General features: G+C 43.8%; 1 protein-coding gene across 1 annotated transcript in view; it reads right to left on the bottom strand.

The window, feature by feature from the left end:
* Window positions 1–8689, bottom strand: part of LPXN (leupaxin) — a 372214-nt gene extending 363525 nt beyond the window's left edge. The window contains exon 1 of the mRNA XM_086953138.1: window positions 8427–8689. Coding sequence (XP_086809264.1) covers window positions 8427–8439 — 13 coding nt within the window. The 5' untranslated portion in view covers window positions 8440–8689. The remainder of the gene's footprint in view (window positions 1–8426) is intronic.
* Between the last annotated feature and the right edge of the window lie 3625 nt (window positions 8690–12314).

Here is a 12314-nt window from a genome sequence, read left to right as displayed (position 1 = left end):
TATTATGTCCAATCGATATTTTGGACTCGATATTATGTCTGTGCACCGCTCAGCCTGCTCACAAAACTAATAAACAAATAGGTGTATCTGGATGGTTGGTTCCTCAACTATTAAAATTAATTTTGAGAATATGGATTTACATTCTCGAGGTGTCTCTTGGGGTATTTTTATAATATTTACATGAGTAATGATAGTAGAGTAACTATCATTTAGAGAGCATCTAGCTCTGGATATAAACTCTTTACCCCTTTTTCCTTGATATATGGCTTATAATCTAGATAATGCAGTGCCAGAATAAAGTTCTGCCTTTTGCGACGTATTTGCAAGAAACATACACTTTCTGACTCTGCATGGAACATCGGTGGCAAACACTCTGGCTATGAGAACTGGTTTTGTTGGCTGAAAGATGTCATTCTCTAACATAAGCAGCTGTTGCATTTCCAATACATGGAGCTAAAATTGGATGAGGAAATTGCTAAATACTGGTTTAGTTGCTGTAGCAAAGCTTCCAGACTACGCTTGCCATAAAAGTCTAGAGACGTAAGGTAAGTGGTCACCTTAATGTATCTTTGGCTCTGACTTACACTCCCACTACAACTGTAAGCAAGTCCATTAGCTTAGTTGCACATTGTTAAATGCACCCAGTACATATAGGGGTTAAGGTGCTTGCATTAACCTCCTGCCAAAATCATGTAAGGAACAGTACTCAACATCTTCTCACTTGGTGTAAGAAAAGATGTCCCATGTACTCACCTTCTCCTCTTATTAAATGAATGCACCATGCAGAAAAAAAGCAGCTGTGCTATGAGAGGTAGAATCAGTGATGTGGTAAGGAGAGGTCTGCAGTGGTTCTCAGTCGTGTGTGAGGGAAAGTCAAAGCCATCGGTGAAGCCCCATGAGTGACGAAACAACAAAGAGATCCCATTGGATGGCTCCCCCGAGGCCTCTGAGAGATGCCATGTTGAAGACCCACTCAGTATATTATAAGTGAGTAGACGAGTGAGGCTCATGAATGGTGTTGGAAATGTGGAGCTGGGGAAGATAACGGACATGGAATGAGGCACCTCATGCAGATTCAATTTTTGGGGGGCTATAAGCAAAGTCTTAGAATACTTGATAATCCTGTGGGGATACTGTAGTGGGCTTAGAGACATGAACTGTGTGAGTCTGTTCTATATGTGGAGTAACTGATTGTGCTCTATGGCCCTGCAGAGGTGAACAGTGCTAGGATGCTGTGTCTCCAAGTGTGTGAAGGTCCCATATTAGGTGAGTCTTTGTTTGTTTACAGTGCCTAAGAAACTGGCAATCCTGGATGTGTAATCATGTGCTGGAGTACAGAGCAAGTGAGAAGGTTCAATGGCTCTGGTGTGTGAGCCTTTACTGGGTGTTTAATACCTTAAAGTATGAAAAGTTCTTGGTTGGGTGCAGTCTCTCAGAGGGCTTGAGGCCCTAGGGTTGATGACCGGGTAGAGAAGGCTGACTGGTCTGGATTTGACTTTGGGGAGAGGTGTCATAGTCACCTCTGAGAATTCTCTCAGCACACCACATGAGGGTCGCCTGCAATCAGGCTGTGTCTTCACCTTGTTGTAATCTTTTGGAAATGAAGAAGGAGTTGAGTGGTAGTGCCCAACCCTCCACTAGATTATAAAACTGCTTGGTCCAGGTACTTTCCAGTCCTGCTGCCAGCTACTCCAAGATAAGACAGAATCACATGAGGGCCTTGTTTTCATCTGTTCACTCTCTTTTTTATGCAAGAGATGTTACCCCATGTATAGCAGCCCAGATAGCCTTAGTGGCACCACACGGAAGATATGCCCCTGGAAACAAAGAAACTACCAATTCCCTTCACTTTGAGTGCTGTCCCCTCTTATTGACTGCACCATCAGAGTACAGTTTTCCTACTGCAACATACTGGATACATAGGGCTGTTTTGCTGCTATCCCTGTAATCAGGTACTGTGCACTGGCGGTGGTGCAACTCCTGCATATATCAGCCCCTGGAGATTGGACACTCCTCAGGATGAGGTCACCCATAGACCTTGCTAGTCCACCTCAAAGACTTTCTATGGTGTTTTCTAATTGTACCTGAGACTTTGACTCTGTTCCCCCTGGGGTCAATTCTTAGTGGGTCATTGCACAAGCACACCCTTTTTCTCACACCCAGATAGTTTGTATCCCTGTACAGTCCTTGATCTTTTCATTCTTTAAGTGTCTCCCTGCTTCTGTTCATCTCCAGCCTCAGGGCCTCTCATGAGCTGTTGGGGTCACATATTGAAGCAATTCTCTCTCCTTCGTTTAGGCTTGTTTTGTCAATAAGCTGCAACATTTCTGGCCTCTAGGTCACCCAGAATGCCTAATTTGCTGGAGTGGTCACCAGGCTGCTCCTCTCCCTCCTGAACCGTCTCACTCTTCCATGAACTGAGACACTGCTGACGGTGCCAAACTGTACAACCTACCTCAGGTCAATATCTTCAAAGCACATTGAAAAAGGCCCCAATGTGCTGCAACACTAGGAAAGAGAAAGCACTATGGGGGAAGGAATCAAGTAGTGAGGACCCTGTTGAGGGCTTCTGCATACTTTACTGAGCAGCTGCTCTAATCTTTTCTTTCACAGGTGGAGAGTACAAACTGTTTTCAATGTCATCTGAGCTATATAGCTAGTGCTTTGGTGTTGTTTTCACCTTACAAGTCTCTGCTGATCCTTTGGCCATGGCTACTCAATCTATTGATAAGAATGCCACCTTTGCTAGTGAGGCACATTCCCCTCATGCATAAACCACCAGGGTGGGAACTCCGCACAAACTTCCCTAGATGCACTCTTGTTTCTGTTCTTTCTTCCTCACTGGGACCAAGCCATCCCATGGAGGACAATGTGCTGGAGACTCCTGTCTACCCCTGAGCACCCAGAAAAAGACACAGGGGAGGGTCCCTAATTGCCTGGGGTGGATTCCAAGACAAAGGTGTTGATTTTTGCTCATTGTTCACATTAATCGAGAAAGGAACTGAATAAGCCCGCTGTAGGCCTGGGATTCCTGTTACCAAGTGTAATCTTTTAGTTACAATGAAATAAGAGACAGTGTTCAGAGTAGAAGATATGTTGAGCAGTGCTAGAATGTTAGTCCCCTGATGCAAGTAAAATGTTGTTGTTTTTCCCTTTACTGTTGAGGTTTGGGCTGTGTTGGACCTTACTTCATGGCGTGGTTTTCCTCCAACTTTTTCCTGCAACCTCCTGTTTTTGCTTACTTCTTTTTTGTTGGCTTTATGACTCTTCACACTTCACCACTGCTAACTAGTGCTACAGTGCTTGTGCTCTCTTCTTTAAACATTGGATTACACCCAATTGGCACTTTTAATTTATTTGCAAGTTCCTAGTAAATTGGTACTACATGTACACGTACCCAGGAACTGTAAATAAGATGCTGCTAATGGGCCTGAGGTACTTATTGTGCTGCCCAATTAAGTAGACATTAAAACATGCCTCAGGCCTTCCACTGCAGCCTGTGTGTGCAGTTGTCAACTTTCTTTTCAACCTGGCAAGATAAGGCCCAAACCTCCTTTTTTATTACATAAAGGTCACCCCTAGGGTAGAACCGACACAGCCCAGAGTGCAGTGTAAATAAAAGGTTAGACAGATACTTTTACTATTTACATGTCCTTGTAGTGAAAAACTCCTATTTTTTTCACTACTGTGAGGCCTACCTCTCACTTAGAATAACATTGGGGGACCTTATTACATTTAATAAATGAAAACTTTCAATTGGGAGCAGGTAGGCATGTCAGCATTGGTGTCTATGGAATTGTGATTAAAAGCCCTAGTTAAAGGTAAAATCCAATTTCTTGTCACAATTCAGAAAATTCCACTTTTCGAAAGTTGACAATTTCTGTGTCCTAGACATTTGCTGCCTGCAGCCTCTTCCTGGCTCAAATGACTAGGTATACCTGGCAGTTGGTGTTTGTGTATTGCTCTCAGACAGTGAGATAAAGTAAGCTAGGTGTTGGCCACTCTGAGTTAACAAGGGGGAGGCACAACCAGTGCTGCAAGTCCACTAGTAGGATTAGATTTACAGGCCCTGGCACACAATGTGCACTCACTAGAGAATTACCAGTAAATCAAATATGCCAATCATGTATAATCAATCATTGTCACAACTCAGCACTATGCACTTCAGCACTGATCAGCAGTGGTAAAGTGCCCAGAAACTAACAGCCAACAAAATCATAGACAGAGAAATAAGAGGCAAAATGCTAAATGTTTGGGGATAACCCTAACAATAGTCAGCTGGGCAGCTGCAGGGGAGGCCGCTGGAACCTTGTTGTGTCTCTGCAGCTCAAACAGAAGGTCAGTCAACTGGTCCTTGGAGTGACTTCTGGGAATTATGGGTTCAAGGTCAGCAGGTCCAGTCTTCCTTTTTAAGACAGCAGGGCAGTCCTACTGAATCTTCCACAGGACCGGGTCTCCCTCACAGAAATACCCAGATCAAGTTCAATGTCAGCATGACTGAAATTGCCCACTTGACGAAAACCAATTGTCTAAAGTTGAACACCGACAACACTAAAATCGTGATCTTCAGGAAGAGCACACCACCATGAGGTCCATGCGGTCCTTATGGTCCTCATTGATCATGAGGGGGGCCATGTTGTCCCCCCCCCTCATGGTCAACAGAGCTAGGACTGACACACACCACCCACACCAAGAACCTCAGAATCATCATTGACAGCAAACTGGACATGACCGCCTAAGTCACAGCTATCACTGCCTCACAAGCTTTATACCCTGAAGATGCTGAGAAAGATTTTCAAACGGCTTCCAAACAGAACTCGGAAAACCATCATGCATGCCCTGGTCACAAGCAAGCTAGACTATTGGAACACCCTCTATGCTGATATCAGGAAAAAACTCACCAGGAGACTGCAGAACATTCAGAACTTGGAAGCCAGATCCACTCTCAACTTCCCACGCCTCACTCACATCACACCACACTTTAAAGTGCTCCACTGCCTCCCCATTCACAAACGAGCACAATTCAAACTCTTCACCCACTCTTTAAAGGCACTACGAAACATTGGCTTAGCATACCTCAATAATCACATCAGCTTTTACAAACCTGGCAGACACCTCCCCTTTTCTGAACTCCTACTTGCATTAATACAACGCATGCAGAATACCAGATGTGGTAGTTGCGCCTTCTCCTACATAACTCCTAAAGCATGGAATGTACTGCCTCTACACATAAGAGCCTCCTCATCATGTCTTCAACTCTGCAGAAGCTAAAGACATGGCTTTTCGAGTACTCTCACTAGGCCCTAGGAGTGCCTTGACACACACCTGTATTTAAAAAACAGGTACATGTTTACTAATGAAAAGGACAAGGGAGGAAATAGAATTGATATTTCATGTTTTGTTTGTAGATATGTCCAACTTGCTTGAACTAAGAAGCCCTGATGAAAGCCTGTAAAGAAAACAACGAGGCTTGAAACGTGTCGGCTGAATCAATTCATGATATTAAATAATCGAGTTGCAAATCAGGCAAATTGATGTTTTTTACACATATGCCTAAACAGGTGGTGGCATATTTGAGAGTTCATATACATTGTATGTATATGGTGCAATCAATGTGGAATAGCTTAGTGATATATTGTATGTTTTATGTGGTTACTATGTGATTTATTTATGGTGTGTAAATTTGTCTTTGGGACTGTGATTGTTGTAAATGGAAGTATAAATGTCATGTGTGATTCTCTGAAACAAGAGGATATTCTTTCAAAAAAGAAGGAATAAGTAAAAAATATGGGTAAATAAACAACCCAAATCACAAAAAGTATATATTGTGATTTTATCAATCAAAAAATTAGGACTTTAGGCAAATGGCTTTTTAAATACTTAACCTTATGGCCCTACCTAAGTCCTGTCCAAAGGTCCTGACTCCTTTCTTGGTTTGACACACACCTGCTCATCGCCAGGATACCCTCCGTGGTGGCAAAGCACTCTACAAATCTGCTCTGCATAACATACCATAGCCATTAGTGTTTGCCCCCTGGAGGGATAGTCTTACAACAGCGAAAATGGCTTTAGGAGATTTTCATTGATAGGATATGTAAAATGTAAGTATACGTGTCCTGATTATTAAATACCATGCACCCTGCTCTTTGAGCATCAAGGCCCACATGCATCATTGTTACATTTTGCGATTTCTTAATTGCGAAAATTAAGGAATCGCAATTAAGAAATCGCACAATGCTATGCATTAAAAATCACAATATTTTTTGCGATTCGGTATTTTTCCTTAATTGCGATTCACAATTTGCAAATCGCAATTAAGGAAAACCCTTCCCAATGATTCCTATGGGCCTTTTGGCCCATAGGAATGAATGGGAAGGCATTCATATTTTGCGAATTTCAAATTGCGATTCGCAACATGTGAATGCAATTTCAAGGGTGCAGGGGGGGGGGTCCAAAGAACCCCTCCCTGCACCATATGTAAAATGTAAGTATACGTGTCCTGATTATTAAATACCATGCACCCTGCTCTTTGAGCCTCAAGGCCCACATGCATCATTGTTACATTTTGCGATTTCTTAATTGCGAAAATTAAGGAATCGCAATTAAGAAATCACACAATGCTATGCATTAAAAAATCACAATATTTTTTGTGATTCTGTATTTTTCCTTAATTGCGATTCACAATTTGCGAATCGCAATTAAGGAAAACCCTTCCCATTGATTCCTATGGGCCAAAAGGCCCATAGGAATGAATGGGAAAGCATTCACATTTTGCGAATTTCAAATTGCGATTCGCAACATGTGAATGCAATTTCAAGGGTGCAGGGGGGGTCCAAAGAACCCCTCCCTGCACCCCTGACATGTAACTTTGAATGCAATTTACACATACATATGCCCCAAGGGCATGTGTGTGTGTTAATTAAAAGTTTCAAAAATGCAATTTGTGCATATTTGGAAGTTTTCGGTAAATTAGCATGAAGTTCAACTTCTTGCTAATTTACCACTTCCAAATTGCGAATTCACAATTACAAAATGATCATGCATTGCATTTAAGAAATCTTAAATTGCGATTTCTTAAATGCAATCGCAATATTAGAAATCGCAACATGGTTGCGATTCCTAAAATTGCAAAATGCATGATGCATTCCAAATTAGTCAATTGCATTCGCAAACGGCCGAAAATTGCGATTTGCAGCGAATGCAATTGACTTTGATGCATGTGGGCACTAGGGTCTATCTTAGGGTTGACTTATATATATATAAAATATTCAGTTTAAGCCTGGAAAATGTTTTTTGTGCCATATCGAAATAGCAGCTGCAGTACCGGCTGCAGGGCCAGGCCAGAGACATGTTTTAAAGTGCTACTTTAGTGGCTGGCACAGAGAGAGCTGCAGCCCACTTGTAGCTACAGGCCCTAGGTACATGTAGTACCATATACTAGGGACGTATAAGTAGATTAAATGTGCAAATTGGATGTAAACAAATTTTACCTTAAAACATAAATATATGTTGTCATTGGCACTTAACTCGTTAACCGCAGCGGAAATTCTGCTGCGGTGTGGCCGTTTAGCGGACTGGGCGGGGCCGTGTCGGCCAACGGACGTGCGCAGCACTATGGAGGTAGTGCTTGCGATGGCCATTAGCAGACGAACGCATGGAAGGGGTTAAGAAGTTAAGAAGACTTTTTGTTGTGCAGATGTGCACGTTGTGCACAAAGGCTGAAGTAGACTCACCCTATGCTGAGGTTGGTTGAGGAAAATGTGATTGACACTTCAGCAGGCCAATAGATGAAGACAGATGAGTAAACATCTTTCTAAGTAAATATGTATGGCATATATATATTTTTTTTATTAAAAAACAAAAGGTCATAGCTAATGTCAGACCTAAGTAGGCCATCGCCAAAAGGGAGGAGAGGACACAAAAAAAAAAAAATGCAGGTGGCAAGTGCTGTCCCTGACAGCGAGACTCTTCAATTGTTATTCCGCGTGTCACTGGTCATTGGTTTCCACCTACCGCAGACCTCAGGCTCAGGAGGAGGATCCCATCTACCTCCATCTATTGTTTTATTTTACGTTTTCTTCTTTCTCGTTTGTATCTGTAACTTGTAAATGTGTCAAATGTTGCTCATGTAACGTACTTGGTTCTATTGTGAAGCGCTCTGACACCTTTCGGTAAAGTCCGCCCTATATAAAAATGCATCAAATAAAATAAATCCTCGACGGTCTTGAATGACCCCCTTAGACCTGCCTGCAGCTTCCAGGCGCTCCCTGGCGAGGCTGGCACTACACACGGCACGTGCGCTCATTTCTATAGAATCTATAGAATTTATGGACACTACGCTGGATCCTGATATATCACCTCGAGCTCTAATTGCAACAAGGGAGAGCTGTACTCCTGGTGATAAAGACAGATTCCAAAACACTCACCCAAGTCTTCCATCGCGGGCCTCTGTCTAGCGCCTGGAGCGCTGCGGATGAGCGGCGCCGCGGCGGGTCAGAAGGACGGACTGGAACTATTCTCTTTCTGTTTGCTTCTCGCCAGCCCCGTTGCTTCTCCTCTTCCTCTCTCTTTTGTGACTCACTCTCCGGCTTCTGCGCTCTCCACCCACGAGTCTCACACTCTCTACCACAATTTCACTTCTCCATCGCGCCGTTTCACTCTCTCTCGTGTGTTTTTACATTCCTCAGGCTCCCTCTCCCTGTTTGTCGTCGTCTTTGCCCTCTTCCCTGCCTCTCTTTGCAAACTCTCCTCTCCCCACCGCTCCATGGTGCTTGTCTGAGCCCCCAGCCGCCGAGCACCTACGAAGAACTCACTTCCAGTAGCCCCCCTCAAATGAAACCATCTCTTGGTGGCAGAGGGGGGCTATTCTAACACGCCGCTGACCACCAGTGTGCACCGAGATTATATTCCATCACAGAGACTGGTACTTTAGGCTGGGGTTTTATTATTTAATGATTTATTGCAACAACAGGGACAGGTTTTATTTACATGCACAAGCATTGACCATGAAACCATCAAAAAGATACTAAATAACTCCCGCTCAGCAGGAATTCCAGTCCACGTTTTCCACTTACAAAACTTGGAATCTAGAAATTTGGCCCACGTGGTCCAGTTAAGGTGAGCACGGACCACAACTCCCAGAAAGTATTGGGCTGTGCAGGAATGGAGAATGGTGTCCTTGTTCACGTGGAGTCATCTCGTGACCTTACGGTATGCAGAGTATTTCTGCTGATCCCAGCATATGCAGCATTGCTGTCCCTTTCAATGTTATACCATTTTTCCACCTGGTGTATATTTCGCTGGAAGTTCTTTGCTTTATTTTTCTTGAGTGTATCTTTCACCCACATTTTCATTATCTACCAGCCAATCCCTTTATGTGAGACTCATTAAACCGGTTTTTGTTTCTATCACTACTTTCTGAGAATGTTTACAATGTAAATGACTCAACCACAGGTGTAAGAATGCAACACGTGCCGTTGGCTGAGGAGTCAAAACTGGCTGAAGGTGTCATACTTAATCTGACCATCCGGCTCTGCTGGCTAGCGCCTCGCCTTGCGCCCATCCGGCCCTTGCAGGCTAGCGCTTGGCGCCCTCACACAGCCCTGCCAGCTGAGCTTTGCCATCGCCTCTGTGCTTGAACATTACCACAGGAGGGGGAGGACGTGGGCGAGAGACTGCAAGAGCACGTTACTCACAGCCGCAAGGTTTGGTTTCCTAAGCATGGGGTGCACGAGACTGCCCACTTCCTGTTCTTCTCCGTCAGCACGGAAGTAGCGCAGCAACGAGTCCCCGGCGCGAGCGTGTCTCCTCCTGTGCACGTGCTTCTCACGCCTCACACTGCCAACTCTTGAGAAAGGCCGGCAGAAGCATGATGATCATGTGTGATATTTGCGTAATCCGCAAACTATGTCTATAATGCTGATATATGATTGCTAAAATGACTATAATCCTACAATCAATGTACATGCTAAATTCGCATATGACTGATGTGCCTTTTAAACATACAATCACAATATGTCAATGTATGTATTACTGTATGATCATTTGACCACCTAAACACCATGCCCATACTAGGTATAGGGATTTGATACTCAAGCAGCGTGAGAGTCACAGGATCTACTGTACAGTAGTCACTCGCCCATTGACGTTTCAGAGTAGCTTCACACACATAAATATACCATTTAAGCCAATATGACTAATGTTCAATACTGTAAAATATTTTCGAACCCACTCTAATTAATAATACCCTCAATAATTGGTATATTAAACCTTTACATTGAAAGCACTCGCGCTCTCACCGAGCGCACCCTAGAAACACTGTTAGGTCACACTAAGGCAGAGGTCTTCAAACTTTTGTAGGTTGAGCCCCCCCAGCTGAATTTTTTTATATGTTGGGGCCCCCCACCACCTGACAGAAATTTTTGGACTTGACCGCCACGCGCACATTCCGGGCATATTCAGCTAATAATATTCAATACAATAAGAGTGTTTAGTAAACTGCAGGTTTGTGAGTGAGTGGGTGTGGTGAAATGACAGAGGCTTATTACACAGCTCAAAACACCACTTTCCAAGATAAAATGTGTGCAAATCTATTCTAGGTAGCAGTGCACACACTCATCTGCTCTAGGTAGAAGCAGAGACACTCATCTACTCTAGGCAGAGGTGGAAACACCCATTTACTCTAGTTAGAAGTGGGCATACTAATCTACTCTAGGTAGAGGTGGAAACACATCTTTTCTAGGTAGCAGTGGGCACACTTACCTAATCTAGGTAGCAGTGGCCACACTTATCTACTCTAGGTAGCAGTAGCCACACTTATCTACATCTTCCCTAGGTATCAGTGGTTCTACCCACCTACTCTAGGGAACAGTGAACATACCCATCTACTCTAGGTAAAGGTGGAAACACTGATCTTCTCTATGTAGCAATGGACATACTCATCTACTCTAGATAGAAGTGGACATACTCATCTTCTCTAGGTAGAGGTGGACACACCCATCTACTAAATGTAGAAGTGGGCATACTCATCTAATCTAGGTAGCAGTGGGCACACTTACCTACTATAGGTAGCAGTGGTCACACTCATCTACTCTTGGTAGCAGTGAATGGTTTCTCCTCCATGAAACATGGACCAAAGGAACTTGTAACAAGCCACGTTGCTTAACTAGAGGGCTATCTCTTATAGACATTGTCATAGATGCCTCAGAAGGAAAGTACCTTGACAATAACGTAGGCCTTTAACAGACATAGTATGTAGTACCTTAGATGTTTTTCAAAGACAGAAAATATTCTATAGGCCCCCCATTACACAAAATACATAAATATACGGATTGAGGAATTACATATACAATTTGTCTAGATTTCTGCCGAAGCTTAAAATCCTAAAAGTGTGCACACAGAATCCTACAAAAATCAAAATTCCAGGTTCCACGCCTAGTCCTCCTCTGGGTGCATTTTAGTTGACCTCCTGCAATCATGAGGAAGCATGGTGGAAATTAATTTTATTTATGTAGAAAAATTTCCATAGCAGAAACGCAATCCTGATGTGCACATTACACATGGTAAACTAATGGCGGCACTTCATGTGTTGCCATCTGGGTCTTTTCAGAGTATTTATGGCCAGATAGCAGGAATCGCACCAGTGCTTTGCTTTCATTTTTGTAAACCGTCCTGGATGCCTTCGTCAAACTAACACCTCAATTTCTGCACTTCCCAAATATAGCAAGAACTAAAGTTTAATGTTTTAATGATATTGCTGCGTTCCCTCATGTGTCGTTTTGTTAGGCATGGGGAGATTAAGTGATTTGACCAGAATCACAGGATGTTAAGCTTCTTTGCCGAGACTCGAACTCTGGAAACTGTGTCGTCCTGGGAAGAGCTAACTCTCCCAGGAGGGGGTTAATTCATGGAGCTGAAATGCTTCAGCTGCAGTGGGAGGCGAGGGGTCTCCTCTGCTAAAACCGAAAGCATCGTCGTCAAAAAAGAGGGAGTGTGATCAATGGATCGAACGGGCACCAATTACCACCTCAGAAGGGAGGCGGAAGGTCCAGTTGCAGCGTGTGCCCGTGTGTAGAGTACTCAAAACAACAAGCGGGGTTGCTGAACTGTTCCTGGTAGGGAAGAAGAAAAGAAGATTGGCTGTACCGAAGGGGTATATTAACACCCTTGGGCATCCATTAGGTTGGACATGTTTGCCTCACACACCCCGAGGGATGTCATGCTTCATCATCGGCGGTTGCTCCTCGTCGGGGAGGCGGTGCAATCCCCGACGGGCTCACCTCAAAGAGGGGCTCTTTAGCGGAGCTGCAGGCAAA

Source organism: Lissotriton vulgaris, chromosome 1_2 (assembly GCF_964263255.1).
Source record: "Lissotriton vulgaris chromosome 1_2, aLisVul1.2, whole genome shotgun sequence".
Taxonomy (NCBI): Eukaryota; Metazoa; Chordata; class Amphibia; order Caudata; family Salamandridae; genus Lissotriton; species Lissotriton vulgaris.
This window is presented reverse-complemented; position numbering and strand designations above follow the sequence as displayed.